Source organism: Phyllobates terribilis, unplaced genomic scaffold, assembly GCF_046119375.1.
Source record: "Phyllobates terribilis strain yellow unplaced genomic scaffold, ASM4611937v1 Scaffold_12__6_contigs__length_324123572, whole genome shotgun sequence".
NCBI lineage: Eukaryota > Metazoa > Chordata > Amphibia > Anura > Dendrobatidae > Phyllobates > Phyllobates terribilis.
The window spans coordinates 202,306,206-202,320,951 of record NW_027362772.1 but is presented as its reverse complement, the minus strand read 5'-3'; the positions used below and the strand labels follow the sequence as shown (position 1 = coordinate 202,320,951).

Here is a 14,746-nt window from a genome sequence, read left to right as displayed (position 1 = left end):
TCGAACAATGCGGAGCGCCATTTCCCAGAATTCTGCACCACTCCTGTTTTTTTTTCTTTTTCAGATTTTTTCTATCAAATGCGCTTAAAAAGTGACAAAGTGCGACAAAAAAAGTGCACTAGGATGCTGGTCTACTTGTAATCCTCTCCAAAAGGAGAAGGGTCCCCAAAACCATTCCCTGTCCCTCCGAGCCAGAAGGCCACAGTGAGAGACAGGGACAAATAGCCTCCTCCAGCCGAAGCCAGAGGAGACCCAATTTTACCCCCAGCATCTACCAGAGTTCTCATCCAAGCAAGACACTGGGAGCCTAAGACTGTGCTCCCCTCCTGGAAAAGGGGAGCCAACAACGCTCTCCTCCCGAAAGAGGAGAGCCATGGGGGTCAGGAGGGAGCGGAACCTGATGGCCACATACTCCTTTCCCCTAGACCTGCTAAGAGAGGAACCCATGAGGGAACCGCATCCTGACAAAGTCCTAATGACAAAGTGGACACACGTGCATAGGTGACACACCGTGACAAAAATATAATAAATATGTGAAGGTTTTACAGTGTAATACTGCCCGGACCTTCGACCGGGAATTTTAAAAATTCCCCATCCTAAGGCCAGAAAGCCCGGAATAAGGGTGTGTGCAAGAGAGTGAAAAGAAGTGCTTGTGCAAAAGTGCCAAAACTCAAGTGAGGTTCCCAATCCCAGTGAGTTAGGGCACCCCAGGGTCACCACTCCTGGGGCACTTCACACTTCGGGCTTTTGATCTTCCCTGGCCCAATGGCGTCGATCCTGTGGGGCCCATGCTATCCACTAGATGACTATATGAGCCACCTGGCATACTAACAAGCGCACCGAACCCAGTGTGTATTATGTATCAATCTACTAGGGCAGCCGAGGCCATAGTCGCCTTTTCGAAAGATACTACACTTGATCTTAGCCAACTCCCGTAATCCCTCCTGAAGATGTACTAACAAATTGACAAATGTGTGTTAAAGTTTCCTTTATCAATAGCACGTGTCTGTACACAGTAATCTAAGAGGTAAAGTTTCTCTTTGTGGAGAGTGACATGTCAGGTCTGGCATGCCAGTATGAGGAGACAAAAACCTTGCAATGCTCCCCTGGGAAATTAAATATGCAAATTGTCTATTCAGAGAGGAAGGGGACTTGATCTCTAGTGCCATCGATTGGCATGCCAGTATGAGGAGACAAAAACCTTGCAATGCTCCCCTGGGAAATTAAATATGCAAATTGTCTATTCAGAGAGGAAGGGGACTTGATCTCTAGTGCCATCGATTGGAAGTAGCAAACCTACAAGTCACTAAAGACCCTTTAATGAGCTGTGCAATATGACTTAGGATAAAAACCAAACCAGAATTCCAATTTGCAGACACACAATGTTTCGGGGTGTTGCTCCTTGTCAGTGCCAAGTATGGGATTATAAATGGCAACATATATTTATGGAGAAAGATCAGACTGATGAGTTGTAAGACAAGATGCTACTACAGTTTTTTTTAAAGAAAATGCAAGTATTCTCCAAATCACATAGGAGATGAGAGTTAAACACTTCACTTTTTACCTTCCAAGGCCATATCTCACACGTCTTTGCAGGTCATCTCCCGGCTGCATCGCCGCTGACCTCCATGCGGCTACCGTCGGGAGATCAGCGGCTTGGGCCGCTGATCTCCCGACGGCAAGTGTGAAGGGAGGACCGGGGAGCGGCTCCGCTTAGGCCGCCGGTCATCTCCTGGCTGCATCGCCGCTGACCTCCGTGCGGCAGATGAGCCGCTAACGGCCGCCATCTTGTTCTGAAATCCCGCGTCGCTGATTGGCCGCGGCCGGACCAATCAGCGACGCGGGATTTCCTGGACGGACAGACAGACGGGATAAGCCGATTATATAGTAGATATCGCCATATTGTAAGTATTTTTAAGTTTGACAAAATAATAAACTATGCATATTTAATAGGACTGTTTCCATAATGAACCAAACTACGAAAAGAGCATACTGTTTATCCTGCCGTGAAAACACAATAAAAATGCCGGTTTTATGTCAAATATACCCTATAATGGTACAAATATAAACTTACATTTTTTTCTGTAAAAAATAAGCCCTCAAACAGCTCTGTCAACAGAAAAATAAGAAAAGGTTATGTCTCCCAAAATATGGTGACAAGAAAAATATTTTTGCTTGTAACAAAAGAATTTTTAAAGAGGACCTCATATTTGGGTAATATGCAGGTATGTAGCATTTAAGTCCTGTTTAGTATAAGACACACAAGGTAATTCCATACTCAGAAAAAAACTGCAAAAATATTTGGGGCAGGTGGATGCTATTATGCCTTTTGAAAATGAAAAATTTTGAGCCAAAATTACATTGTAATGGCTAAAAATGAATATTTAATTTATTCACTCAATTTTGCGTTAGATAATGTAAAGCATCGAAAGAGTTAAACTTACTAAATACTACTTTGAATATTATAAGGGGTGCATTTAAAAAAATGGTATAACTTGAGGGGATAATATATAGGTGTCTAAAAGGCACTTAAGAAATGAATTGGCCCCTTAAAAACAGGTTTCTGAAAGTTCTAAAAATTAGAAGATATAAATAAATATTACCACGACACATAATCTAAGACTGAGATGACTTTGGTCATCATATAGTAGGCTGGAGTATGCAGGTTTACATTTGTGAGGGCCCCGCAATAAAAAAGGATTTTTGGTGCTCACCATAAAATCTTGCAGTCTATGCTGTGTGCTATGACTATCTATCCGTTTTCACCCCTTCTCGACATGGAGATTTTCCATTTTTTGCGCTTACTTTTTTCCCTCCCCTTTTTCTGAAAGTTTGTTTTTTTGAGGACAGAGTTGGACTTTTGAAGGACACCATACCTTTATTGATGTAATGTACTGGAAAGTAGGGGAAAAAAAATCCAAATACCACAATACGTGCAATTCCTTAATTTTCTTTAGATTTTTTTATTTACAGTGTTCATTATACGGTAAATATGAACGGGAAATATGATTCTCTAGGTCAGCGCGGTTCTGGTGATAACCCACATGCATAAAGAAAAAAATTGAAATGGTGAAAAAAAAATTGGAAATTTGGAAAAAAAATGGCTTCTCTCACTATTTTCTGAGTGCCCTAAAGGGGATATTCAAGACTTTATTAAAAACAAAAAATGTGGCTAAGCACCAACAGGCTGGTAATTGCAACTTACGTGCCTGTTGTGCCCGGCGCTGTACTTCCCCAGCACAGTCACAGATCGCTCCTGCCAGGATTCTGAAGCCATTGCTGACGTCACTAAGACAGAGCGGAGGCTTCTTTTCCGCTTCTCTGTCAAGGGGGGTGGGACTTCTGACGTCATTCTGATTGACAGCCGGATCCCCGCTGCCTACCTGGGGGGAGCCGGCGGTCAATCAGAATGACATCAGAAGTGACGCCCCGTCGTATCGCAGATGCAGCTGAATCCCCGGCAGGAGCTCTCTGTGACCGCTCTGTGCCGGGGAAGAACGGCGCCGGGCACAACAGGCAGGTAAGTTGAAACTGCCTGCCTGTTAGTGCCTAGGCACATTTTTTGTTTTTCCCTAAAGTCCTGGATATATCCTTTAACATTTTCAATCTTCAGATGATGGAGTTGTGAGGGAAAGTTTTTGTGCCATGAGTTGATGGTTTTTATTGATACCATTTGGGGTTTAAAGACAATGTTTTCATGGCCTCTTATTGCATTTTTTGTGCTGTTGCAGCAGCTGAAAAACCACTTTTGGCGGTTTTGATTTTTTTCTCATTACGCATCTACTGGTTGGGTTAATTTTATATTTTCATACATTAGACCTTTATGCTTTTATGTATGCAGCAATAGCATACGTTATCTGTATTTTTTTCATTTCTAAATAATTCATTGGGGGAGGGTGGAGAGGCTAATTTGATCATTGTTTTAGTTTTTCCATTTTTTTTAAACCTTTTACTTTATTTGTAGTCACCACAGAGGACTTGAGCCTACGACTATATGAGTAACATCTCTGGAGATGACAGCACCAGCACCTGATATCTTTACAAGATGACACTTCACAAATGTCAAACCATTTTGCAGGTATTCAGATAGACGACCCTGACGGATTGCTGGACAGACACCAAGATGTGGAGTGAACCGGACCTACCGACCAGAGAAATGGCACGATCATCATGTGTGATCACCACGTCACCAGGGCATATCTGACAATAACAGTTCCCGTGAGTATAATCAGAGATCCTAAAAACTGAGGAATGAATAGAGCCCTAGACTGCTCAGTGACAAGAGGCAAGAGAAAGCACAGCATATTCCTAGGCGGGGTACAACCATGGAGCCAGCAAGGACAGAACGGGCCATGTCTTTTTACAATTATCAAATATTTCACTTTTCCATTTCTAAGTTCACGCCTCTTACAAATTACTTTTTCTACCCAGCAGAGAGGTATGGACATAGGCTTCCTTTCTTACCCTTTACTGTCCCACTCTGACTCCTCCAAGATGTAAAACTGTACAATAACCCAGGTGACTTTGACAGGAGGAACACAGATGGATCAGACCTGAAGAGACAGAGAAAACCACTGATTGCATAAGGCACGGGTCTAGGATCACAACACGTCCAGTATGCAGGTCCTCACCTGGTGGGGTCTTTACTGAGGCCTGAGTGACACACATATTGCTGGCACCTACGTGGCCCAATGGCTGCACGAAGACCGTGCAACCTCTTCTCCTGGACAAAGTAGTTTCTTCGCCTTAAGACACCCAGGTGTGCTACTGAGCGATGGCACTGCATGCTTCCCCAGACTATTCGGAGATTTTATCCGCACATAACACCTGGAAATACAAGGGCCTTAGTTATACTTAGAAGCAAAGAAATAAACCAGAATCACATGGACTCCACACTTCACACCACATTATACTTACTATATTACTCAAGATTAACACTCAATCTTGTTAATAGCAATCTGTCAGTAGGTGTTTGCTATGTAATCTGAAAGCAGCATAATGTAGAGGCAGAGACTCTGATTCCAGCGATGTGTCACTTACTGGGATGCTTGCTGTCATTCTGATACACTCAGTTTTCTCTGCTGTAGATGTAGCAGTTCTCTGAATGCTTAGCTGTGTATAACCTCATCCACACTACTGTTTGCGACTTTCTGTGTACACTGTGCATAGGCAGAAAGCCGCCAATCAGTGGTGGAGGCAGGGTTCCACAAAGTAGTTGACTAGAAGGCATAAGACAACTAGTCCTCTAGTAGTAATCTCCTGTTGATAAAACACTGACTGTATTGAAACAGCATAACACAGCCTAGTATGTGACCGAATGCTGGAATCAGGGTCCCTGCCCCTACATCATACTGCTCTCAGATTACATAGGAAAAAATCTGTTGACAGATTCCCTTTAAACATGAATGACAACCAATAAGAATACCTATTAGCATTCCCCTTAGAAGTGGTCTCCCCAATTTCAAAGACCCTTGAAAAGCAAGCATACAAGCCAGAATTTGGATCTGAAGAAAGTGGTAAAACATATTTGAACATATATCAGTTAACCCCTTAAGGACACAGAAATTTTTATTTTGTATTTTGCAAAGAGCCAGGACTCATTTTATTTTTCTGTCGACATTGCTGAATGGGGGCTTGTTTTTGAGGAACGTGGTGTACTTTTGAATTATAGCAATCATCTTCCCATATAATCAACTGAAAAATGGGAAAAAAAATCCAAGTGAGGTGACATGGTAAAAAAAAATGCAACCTCAATTTTTTTATTTTTTTTTTATTATTTAGTTGCTTAAAAAAATTCTAAACTTCATAGTATTTACGACATTTAGCTTACAGCAGAATAATTTTAGATTTTCATAGATTGGACTTTTATAAACCTGGGAATGTGTTATTTTTTTTCTTCTTTAGATAGCGAAAAGGGAGAAACAAAATCTTTACGGTTTTTATATGTATCTATTTTGTTTTCTTTACTCTTAACTTATTTTCTAGCCCCCATAGGAGATTTGATCCTGGGATTGTTTGCTCACTTGTTCCCTGTTCCTGGACTTAGCAGGGGCACCAAGATGCCATGACAGAGGCCTTCAGCAGGCATAGGCAGGCATGCAACCCATCACGTCTCAGGATTAGCAGCTTGTCAGAGAAGAACAACCTACAGTTGTGCTCAAAAGTTTACATACCCCGGCAGAATTTTCCTTTCTTGGGCTTGTTTCAGAGAATATGAATGATAACAAAAAACTTTTTCTCCACTCATGGTTATTGGTTGGGTGAAGCCATTTATTGTCAAACTAGTGTGTTTTCTCTTTTTAAATCTTAATGACAACCAAAAACATCCAAATGACCCTGATCAAAAGTTCACATATCCTGGTGATTTTGGCCTGATAACATGCACAGAATTTGACACGAATGGGTTTGAATGGCTACTAAAGGTAACATCCTCACCTGTGACCTGTTTGCTTGTAATCAGTGTGTGTGCATAAAAGCGGAGTGAGTTTCTGGGATCCAGACAGACTCTTGCATCTTTCATCCAGCCACTGACGTTTCTGGATTGTGAGTCATGGGGAAAGCAAAAGAATTGTCAACGGATCTATGGGAAAAGGTAGTTGAACTGTATAACAGAGGAAAGGGATACAAAAAAATATCCAAGGAATTGATAATGCCAGTTGGCAGTATTCAAACTGTGATTAACAAATGGAAATTCAGGGGCTCTGTAAAAACCAAACCACGGTCAGGTAGACCAACAAAAATTTTGGCAACAACAGGCAGGAAAATTGTTCGGATGCCAAGAAAAACCCACAAATAACATCAGCTGAAATTCAGGACTCTCTGAAAACTAGCGGTGTGACTGTTTCAAGATGCACAATAAGGAGGAACTTGAAGAAGAATGGGCTGCATGGTCGAGTCGCCAGAAGAAAGCCATTACTGCGCAAATGCCACAAAGTATCTCGCCTACAATACGCCAAACAGCACAGAGACAAGCCTCAAAACTTCTGGAACAAGGTAATTTGGAGTGATGAGACCAAAACTGAACTTTTTGGCCACAACCATAAACGTTACATTTGGAGAGAGGTCAACAAGGCCTATGATGAAAGGAACACCATTCCTACTGTAAGGCTATGTGCCCACGATGCAGAAATGCTCCGGATTTTTTCCTGAGCGTTTCTGCATCTCCCTGGCAGAAAAAAACGCATGCGGATTGTACATGCGGATTGTACATGCATTTTTCCTGCCAGGGACATGCGGATATGAAGCGTTCTTCACTTGCATTTCCGCATGCGGGTTGACAAGCGCTTTCCAAGCGATTTTAGCATCACTTGGAAAGTGCTTGTCAACTTGGTCACACTATATAAATCCATACAACCGGCATGGATTTATATACTGTGACCCCAAAGAATGTAAAAAAATAAATGTATACTTACCCTCCGATGGCCCCCGCAGTCTTGATCCCCTCCGTCCCGGCTGCCGGCAGCGGTAGAGTGAAGGACCTGACGACGTCAGCGTCGCGTGATCCGTCACATGACTCTGACGTCAGCGCAGGTCCTTCATTCCATCGCGAACTGCTGCCAAGCAAGGAGGAGCGCAGCGCGGGCCGCCAGAATGTAAGTATACATTTATTTTTTATTTTATTCTTTTTTTTACAGTTTTCAATGGTACCCGGGTCCGGAGGAGAGTCTCCTGTCCTCCACACCCGGGTACCATCCGCACATTAGAACGCATGGAATGCGCATCTACTTATGCAGTGATGCGTAATCCATGCGGTCTAATGCAAGTCAATGGCGACGAAAACGCAGCACTTCCGCAAAATAATTGGTAGTGCTGCGTTTTTTTCCGCAATGATAATCCGCAGCAGAAATTTCCACAGCATGTGCACAGCACATGCGGATTATCATTGGGGAACATGGCAGGCCTTCTACCAAGCGTTTTTAAAGCGTTTCTGCAGCGTTGTGGGCTGTGGGCACACAGCCTAAAGCATGGAGGTGGATCGATGATGTTTTTGGGATGTGTGAGCTACAAAGGCACAGGAAACTTGGTAAAAGTTGAAGGAAAGATGAATGCAGCATGTTATCAGCAAATAGTGGAGGCAAATTTGCACTCATCAGCCCGGAAGCTGCGCATGGGACGTACTTGGACGTTCCAACATGACAACGATACAAAACACAAGGCCAAGTCGACCTGTCATTGGCTACAGCAGAACAAAGTGAAGCTTCTGGAGTGGCCATCTCAGTCTCCTGACCTCAATATCATTGAGCCACTCTGGGGAGATCTCAAGCGCGCAGTTCATGCTGGACAGCCCAAGAATTTACAGGAACAGGAGGCTTTTTGCCAAGAAGAATGGGCAGCTTTACCATCTGAGAAAATAAAGAACCTCATCCACAACTACCACAAAAGACTTCAAGCTGTCATTGATGTTAGAGGGGACAATACACGGTATTAATCACCAGGGTATGTGAACTTTTGATCAGGATCATTTGGATATTTTTGGTTGTCATTAAGATTTAAAAAGAGAAAACACAGTAGTCTGACAATAAATGGCTTCACCCAACCAATAACCAAGATTGGAGAAAAAGTTTTTTGTTATCATTCATATTCTCTGAAACAAGGCCAAGAAAGGAAAAATTCTGCCGGGGTATGTAAACTTTTGAGCACAACTGTATATTTTCTAGTAGTTTAAAGGGAGTCCGTCAACACAAACTTACACCATGAAGTGAGCCAATCTGCAAATTCGGTTGCTAGGTGCACCCTTGGTATGGCCAAAAGGTTCAGTGCATTTTTCTGCCCAATGGTTTTCATTTCCCCGCTGCTCTTACTGATGGTTGGTCCAAACTGCACATTTTCCAATGCGGCAAACAGAGGCAGTTGAGCTTCTGAAGAATTGGAGGAGCACTGGGGCGATGAGACTTGACGAATTCCAGCCAATTTCAGAGCAGGATTTGCAAACTCCATAGAGTAAAGAGCAGGCAATGGTGCTTTCCTTTCCTAGGACATGGGCCACTTCTGATAGACAGCAGAGGTGGCTGGTAATCTCGGCAATGAGCAGTAAACAATATAATTAAAAGTCCATCTCTTCTTGAGAAAGGATAAGATTTTTTAATAAGATGTAAATTGCAAAGTTGCTTGTCTTTACAAGCACTTTGGAATTTTACCCATATAACTAGAGGAGACAATCCCTTTAATCTTTAGCATAGTGTTTGTCATGGTTATTCCTTAATATGCCTTTGAATATTCATACAAAGGTTTCAAAATTAATAATTAAATGTAAAATTTCACCTTTAGAAATCACCTGCAGAGGTGGTGAGTTGTGCTAATGGAGTGATCTTGTGTATTTTACATCTAGCTTTAGACCCCATGCACACAGCATAGCACTGTGACCTGAATCCGGAGGACTGTGGCTGGATGGATCCCTGTTAGGTCTCGTGCAGATGTACATATAACTCAGACTTGCGATAGCCCTCGTTTTGACAGATAGAATAACATGGGAACGAATGCTAATGGGCAGTTCACGTCTGATTTTTTCCTCAGATTGACTCATTCTGAGGAAAAAAATCACAACATGCACGAATAGTCTCCGAGAATCAGATGGCACTTACCCACTCAACTCTATGGGCCCGAAGAAAAAAAATTGGACTGCACTAAGAGGACATCCAAGTGTGGTCTAAGTTTCACGGACTCATAATATAAAGTGGAGAAACTTTTTTTTTTTTCTCCACCTCCAAAAATTCGGATCACACTCTGATCAGAGTCTGACTAGCATAATCGGACTGATCTTTTCGGATGAAAGGATGTGTGACCCTATGTGTGACAGAGTCTTCCTATCTTGATGTGCCACAAAGTGTTTCATCAGGTGATGTACGTAGGGAGATATTAGCCACAAAAAAACACTGGGGGAGATTTATCATGTTAAGTGTGCTACAATTCCGGAATAATTTGCACTAAAAAACTGTCTTTTATGGCTTGCACCATATTTACGATGTGTTTTAGCCAACTAAGGTAGTGTAAACATGGATGAGATAGTGTAAGGCTACGTTCCCACGACGAGCCTTTGGTGCGTTTTTAAGGCTGTGTGCCCACTATGCGTTTTTTAAGCGTTTCCGCAGCGGCAATTCCGCTGCAGAAACGCTTAAAAACGCATGGTAGAAGGCCTGCCATGTTCCCCAATGATAATCCGCATGTGCTATGCACATGCTGTGGAAATTTCCGCTGCGGATTATCATTGCGGAAAAATCTGCAGCACTACCAATTATTTTGCGGAATCGCAGCGTTTTCGCCGCCATTGACTTGCATTGGAACGCATGACATCCGCATCACTATATAAGTACATGTGGATTCCATGCGTTTCAATGTGCGGATGGTACCCGGGTCTGGAGAAGAGGAGACTCTCCTCCGGACCCGGGTACCATAGAACCTGTAAAAAAAAGAATAAAAGAAAAAATAAATATTATATTTACCTTCTGATGGCCCCTGGTGTCCTGGTCTCGGCTTGCCGGCAGCTCGCGGTGGACTGAAGGACCTGCGCTGACGTCATTTAGTCATGTGACGGGTCACGCGACCGCTCACATCGGCAGGTCCTTTAGTCTACCACGAGCTGCCGGCAAGCCGAGACCAGGACACAGGGGGCCATCAGAAGGTAAGCATAATATTTATTTTTTACCATTCTTTCGGTCACACTATATAAATCCATGCTGGTTGCATGGATTTATATAGTGTGACCAAGTTGTCAAGCACTTTCCAAGTGATGCTAAAATCGCTTGACAACCCGCATGCGGAGATGCAAGTGAAGAACGCTTCACTTCCGCTTGTCCCTGGCAGGAAAAATGCATATACAATCCGCATGTACAATCCGCATGTACAATCCGCATGCGGAGATGCATGTGAAGAACGCTTCACTTCCGCTTGTCCCTGGCAGGAAAAATGCATATACAATCCGCATGTACAATCCGCATGTGTTTTTTCTGCCATGGAGAAGCAGAAACACTCAGGAAAAATCCGGAGCATTTCTGCATTGTGGGCACATGGCCTTACACTATGTATTTTGTTGCGTCAATCTCTGACAGTGGCATTTAACTCGCGCTTCCAGGAAGCACGTCATTGGCCCCGTCCATCGGCGACACGTCATCGCGGGTCGCCGATGGGTTGACATGACAACCTGGGGTCTGCAGGAGACCCCCATGGTTGTCATTGCTAGATTGTTATGAGCGCCGCCCAGCAGTCGGTGCTCATAGCAAGTGAGCAAATCTGCTACATACATGCGATCTGATCATCTCCTGAGTGCTGCAGAGGTGATCAGGCAAGTGCTGCTTCTAGTCTTCCATGGAGACTATTGAAGCATGCAAAAAGTGTAAAAAAATGTTTTTAAAAATATAAAAAAAGCTTAAATCACCCCTCTTTTGTCCCATTCAAAATAAAACAATAAAAAAAACATACACACATATTTGGAATCGCCCGATCTATCAATATAAAAAATGAATTAATCCAATCGATAAACAGCGTAACGAGAAAAAAAATTTAAAAAGCTAGAATTACGTTTTTTTGGTCGCCGCAACATTGCAATAGCCAAAACATCAGATGTACCCCAAAATGGTATCAATAAAAAAGTCAGCTCGTCGCGAAAAAAATAAGCCCTCACCCGGCCCCAGATCCTAAAAAATGGCGTTTTTTTTTTTTTCTTTTAAAGCAAACTTTGGATTTTTTTTTCACTACTTAAATAAAAAAGAACCTATACATCAAGGGTCTCAAACATGCGGCCCTTCAGGCTGCTTTGCGCGGCCCACAGGCACCACAGGCCCTGATCGCGGCCCGGTCCAGGAGCCGCCGGCAGCTGCGCTTTAGTTCAGTGTATTGCCGCGCAGAGACCGGCTCTCTGCACAGCAATACCAGTGCCAGCCGCCGGCCTATCAGAGGCCAGCAGCTGACATCTGCGTCCCAGCGCAGCAGAGTATGACGTCACTGACACGCGCAGATGTCAGCTGCTGGCCTCTGATAGGTCGGCGGCTGGCACTGGTATTGCTGTGCAGAGAGCCAGTCTCTGCGCGGCAATACACTGAACTAAAGCGCAGCTGCCGGCGGCTCCTGGACCGGGGTCTATGGTGCCTGCGGGCCACAGGTGCAGAAAGAACGCCGAGGGAACGGAGGAGAGGTGAGAAGAATCTATTTTTTTTCTCTTGTATGTGTAGAACGGCACAAGGGACAGTCCTAAAACATGGGGAGCAGGCTGGGGACAGTCCTCAAACATGGGGAGCAGGCTGGGGACAGTCCTCAAACATGGGGAGCAGGCTGGGGACAGTCCTAAAACATGGGGAGCAGGCTGGGGACAGTCCTAAAACATGGGGAGCAGGCTGGGGACAGTCCTAAAACATGGGGAGCAGGCTGGGGGCAATCCTAAAACATGGGGAGCAGGCTGGGGGCAATCCTAAAACATGGGGAGCAGGCTGGGGACAGTCCTAAAACATGGGGAGCAGGCTGGGGACATTACAACAAGATGGGGACCAGGCTGGGGACATTACAACAAGATGGGGACCGGTATGTGACATTACGACAATATGGGGCTGTGGCGCCCTGCTGCGCATTGGTGCCACAGAACCCAGAAGGGTGCATGGATGGACTTCTCCACAAGAGGCCCTCACACATTCACACACCTCCACCATACCACCTCAGACCAGAAGAGGGAGCCCGTTAGGGATATATAAAGGGAGTGTGGAGCTAGGCAGCTCAGTTTAGTTAGTTAGTTAGTCTCTCAGACACAAAGAGGGACCGAGCTCAGAGTTGAGCTGAGAGCGTGCTGACGCTCAGAGAGCAGCGAAGAGGCAGCGCGCTGGCTGCTGTGATTAGGCGAGCCAAGGCCTACAGCACGTGTGAAGGCCTAGTGAGGGCCTTGAGTGGGCCGAAGGCGAGAGGAGAAGGAAGAAGTAGCGAGGGGGCAGAGGAGCATACCAGGCTCACCCCGAGATATATATACCGGACACCGGGTCCGCGCCTACGGGGACCCTTTACACCCAGTAGGAACTACCGGAACCCCTGGAGGACTACAGGTCCAGGTTCACCAGACGCTGATTACAGTACCAGGGCTAGGAGTCACGGAGGCCCCAGCGTCCAGGGAGAGTGATCTCCAAGATGAGGCCCTACCACCAGGTCAGCAGGTGCAAAGAGAGACAGTAACCAAGCTAGGCCTAGTTCCAGGCAGGCCAGAAGCTTAGCGAGTAGTGTTGAGCGATACCTTTCGATATCAAGAAATATCGGATTGGATTGGATCGGGCCGATACCCAAAAAGTATCGGATATCGCCGATTCCGATACCGGAAACCAATGCAAGTCAATGGGACACAAATATCGGAATGAAAATAAACCCTTTCTTTCCTTGTAGGTTAATTCTACATGAAGGAAAACAACTAACAATAATGTAGAATGTATTGTGGGAGGTGGTTGCCCAAATCGATGGGAACAGTGCTCACAGTGAAACATGAAAAGCCGGCAATTCAGCAGCGGCATATACCGGTACCCGACAATTTAGAACAGAAAGAATAGAGCTTCACACATAGATTAGATAGATAGAAACATGTCAGTCACATATATAATAAGTACAGTGACAGTGTTGGTTACTGTACTTGTCATTTAGTGTTAAAGGATTTATTTAAAAAAATAATAGTGTTTTCATGCACCGTCTCTTTAAAAAAGCCGGCCGGCAAGTCAGCATCGGTACCCGACAATTTATAACAGAAAGAATAGAGCATCACACATAGATTAGATAGATAGAAACATGTCAGTCACATATATAATAAGTACAGTGACAGTGTTGGTTACTGTACTTGTCATTTAGTGTTAAAATAAAAGATTTATTAAAAAAAAAATTGGCGTAATTTTAGTCTCTAGCGGACTATTTTTGTGTCCAGCCAGGTACAACTAGGCAGCTGGGGGCTGGAATCTGCAGCGCAGGGAGACCCAAGCTTTCTGCCCCCCCCCCCGCTGCAAGTTGCATTCCGCAGCCACCCCGAAAAATGGCGCATTCATAGAAGCGCCAACTTCTGGCGCTGTACCCAACTCATCCAGGGCCCTGGTGCGGTGACTCACTGGGTAATAAAGGGGTTAGGGCCAGCTTGGTATTATCAGCTGGCCCTAAGCCCGAAATTCATGGGGTCACGCCAATATTAGACATGACCGCCATGAATTTCTAGTAAAGTATTTAAAAAAAAAACAACACCCAGAATAAAGTCCTTTAATTGAAATAAACACACAATTCTTTATTGTTCTAAATTAAACCATACCTACCATCACGCCCATTCCAGCTGAAGCCAACGATCTCCTGCAATAAAAGAAAAATAATAAACCAACATCATCCTTACCTTTCGATGGTTCCCAGGACAGCTCCAGCTCTGCTACATCGAGATGACAGGCTGGATCGCAGCAGAAAGCTGCCATCCAGCCTGTCATGCCGCAGGCAGACACTGAGAAGCGCAGGCATGCTTGCGCTCCTCAGTGTCAGGCTGTGACGGCATCCAGATGAGCCGAGTCTCTCACGCTCACCGCATGCGCAGGAGAATTCTCCCACGCTGTCAGTGACGTGCATGAGGTGAGCTGAGTTCATTGTCGGCTCATCTGGATGCCGTCACAGCCTGACACTGAGGAGCGCAAGCATGCCTGCGCTTCTCAGTGTCTGCCTGCGGCATGACAGGCTGGATGGCAGCTTTCTGCTGCGATCCAGCCTGTCATGTGAATGTAGCAGAGCTGAAGCCGTCCTGGGAACCATGGAAAGGTAAGGATGA

General features: G+C 44.6%; 1 protein-coding gene across 9 annotated transcripts in view; it reads right to left on the bottom strand.

The window, feature by feature from the left end:
• The window catches only part of NLRX1 (NLR family member X1), a 65,048-nt gene that overhangs the window by 35,899 nt on the left and 14,403 nt on the right, over positions 1–14,746 (bottom strand). For 5 of the 9 annotated variants that reach the window (XM_073656613.1, XM_073656612.1, XM_073656619.1 and 2 more), the window contains 2 exons: positions 4,632–4,827; positions 4,465–4,553 (listed from right to left, as the gene is read on the bottom strand). In XM_073656613.1, the coding sequence (XP_073512714.1) occupies positions 4,465–4,553; positions 4,632–4,786 (244 nt within the window). In that variant the 5' untranslated portion in view covers positions 4,787–4,827. Of the gene's footprint in view, positions 1–4,464; positions 4,554–4,631; positions 4,828–6,435; positions 6,537–14,746 lie in introns of all 9 variants that reach the window. The other 4 variants (XM_073656614.1, XM_073656618.1, XM_073656621.1 and 1 more) reach the window with 1 other exon arrangement.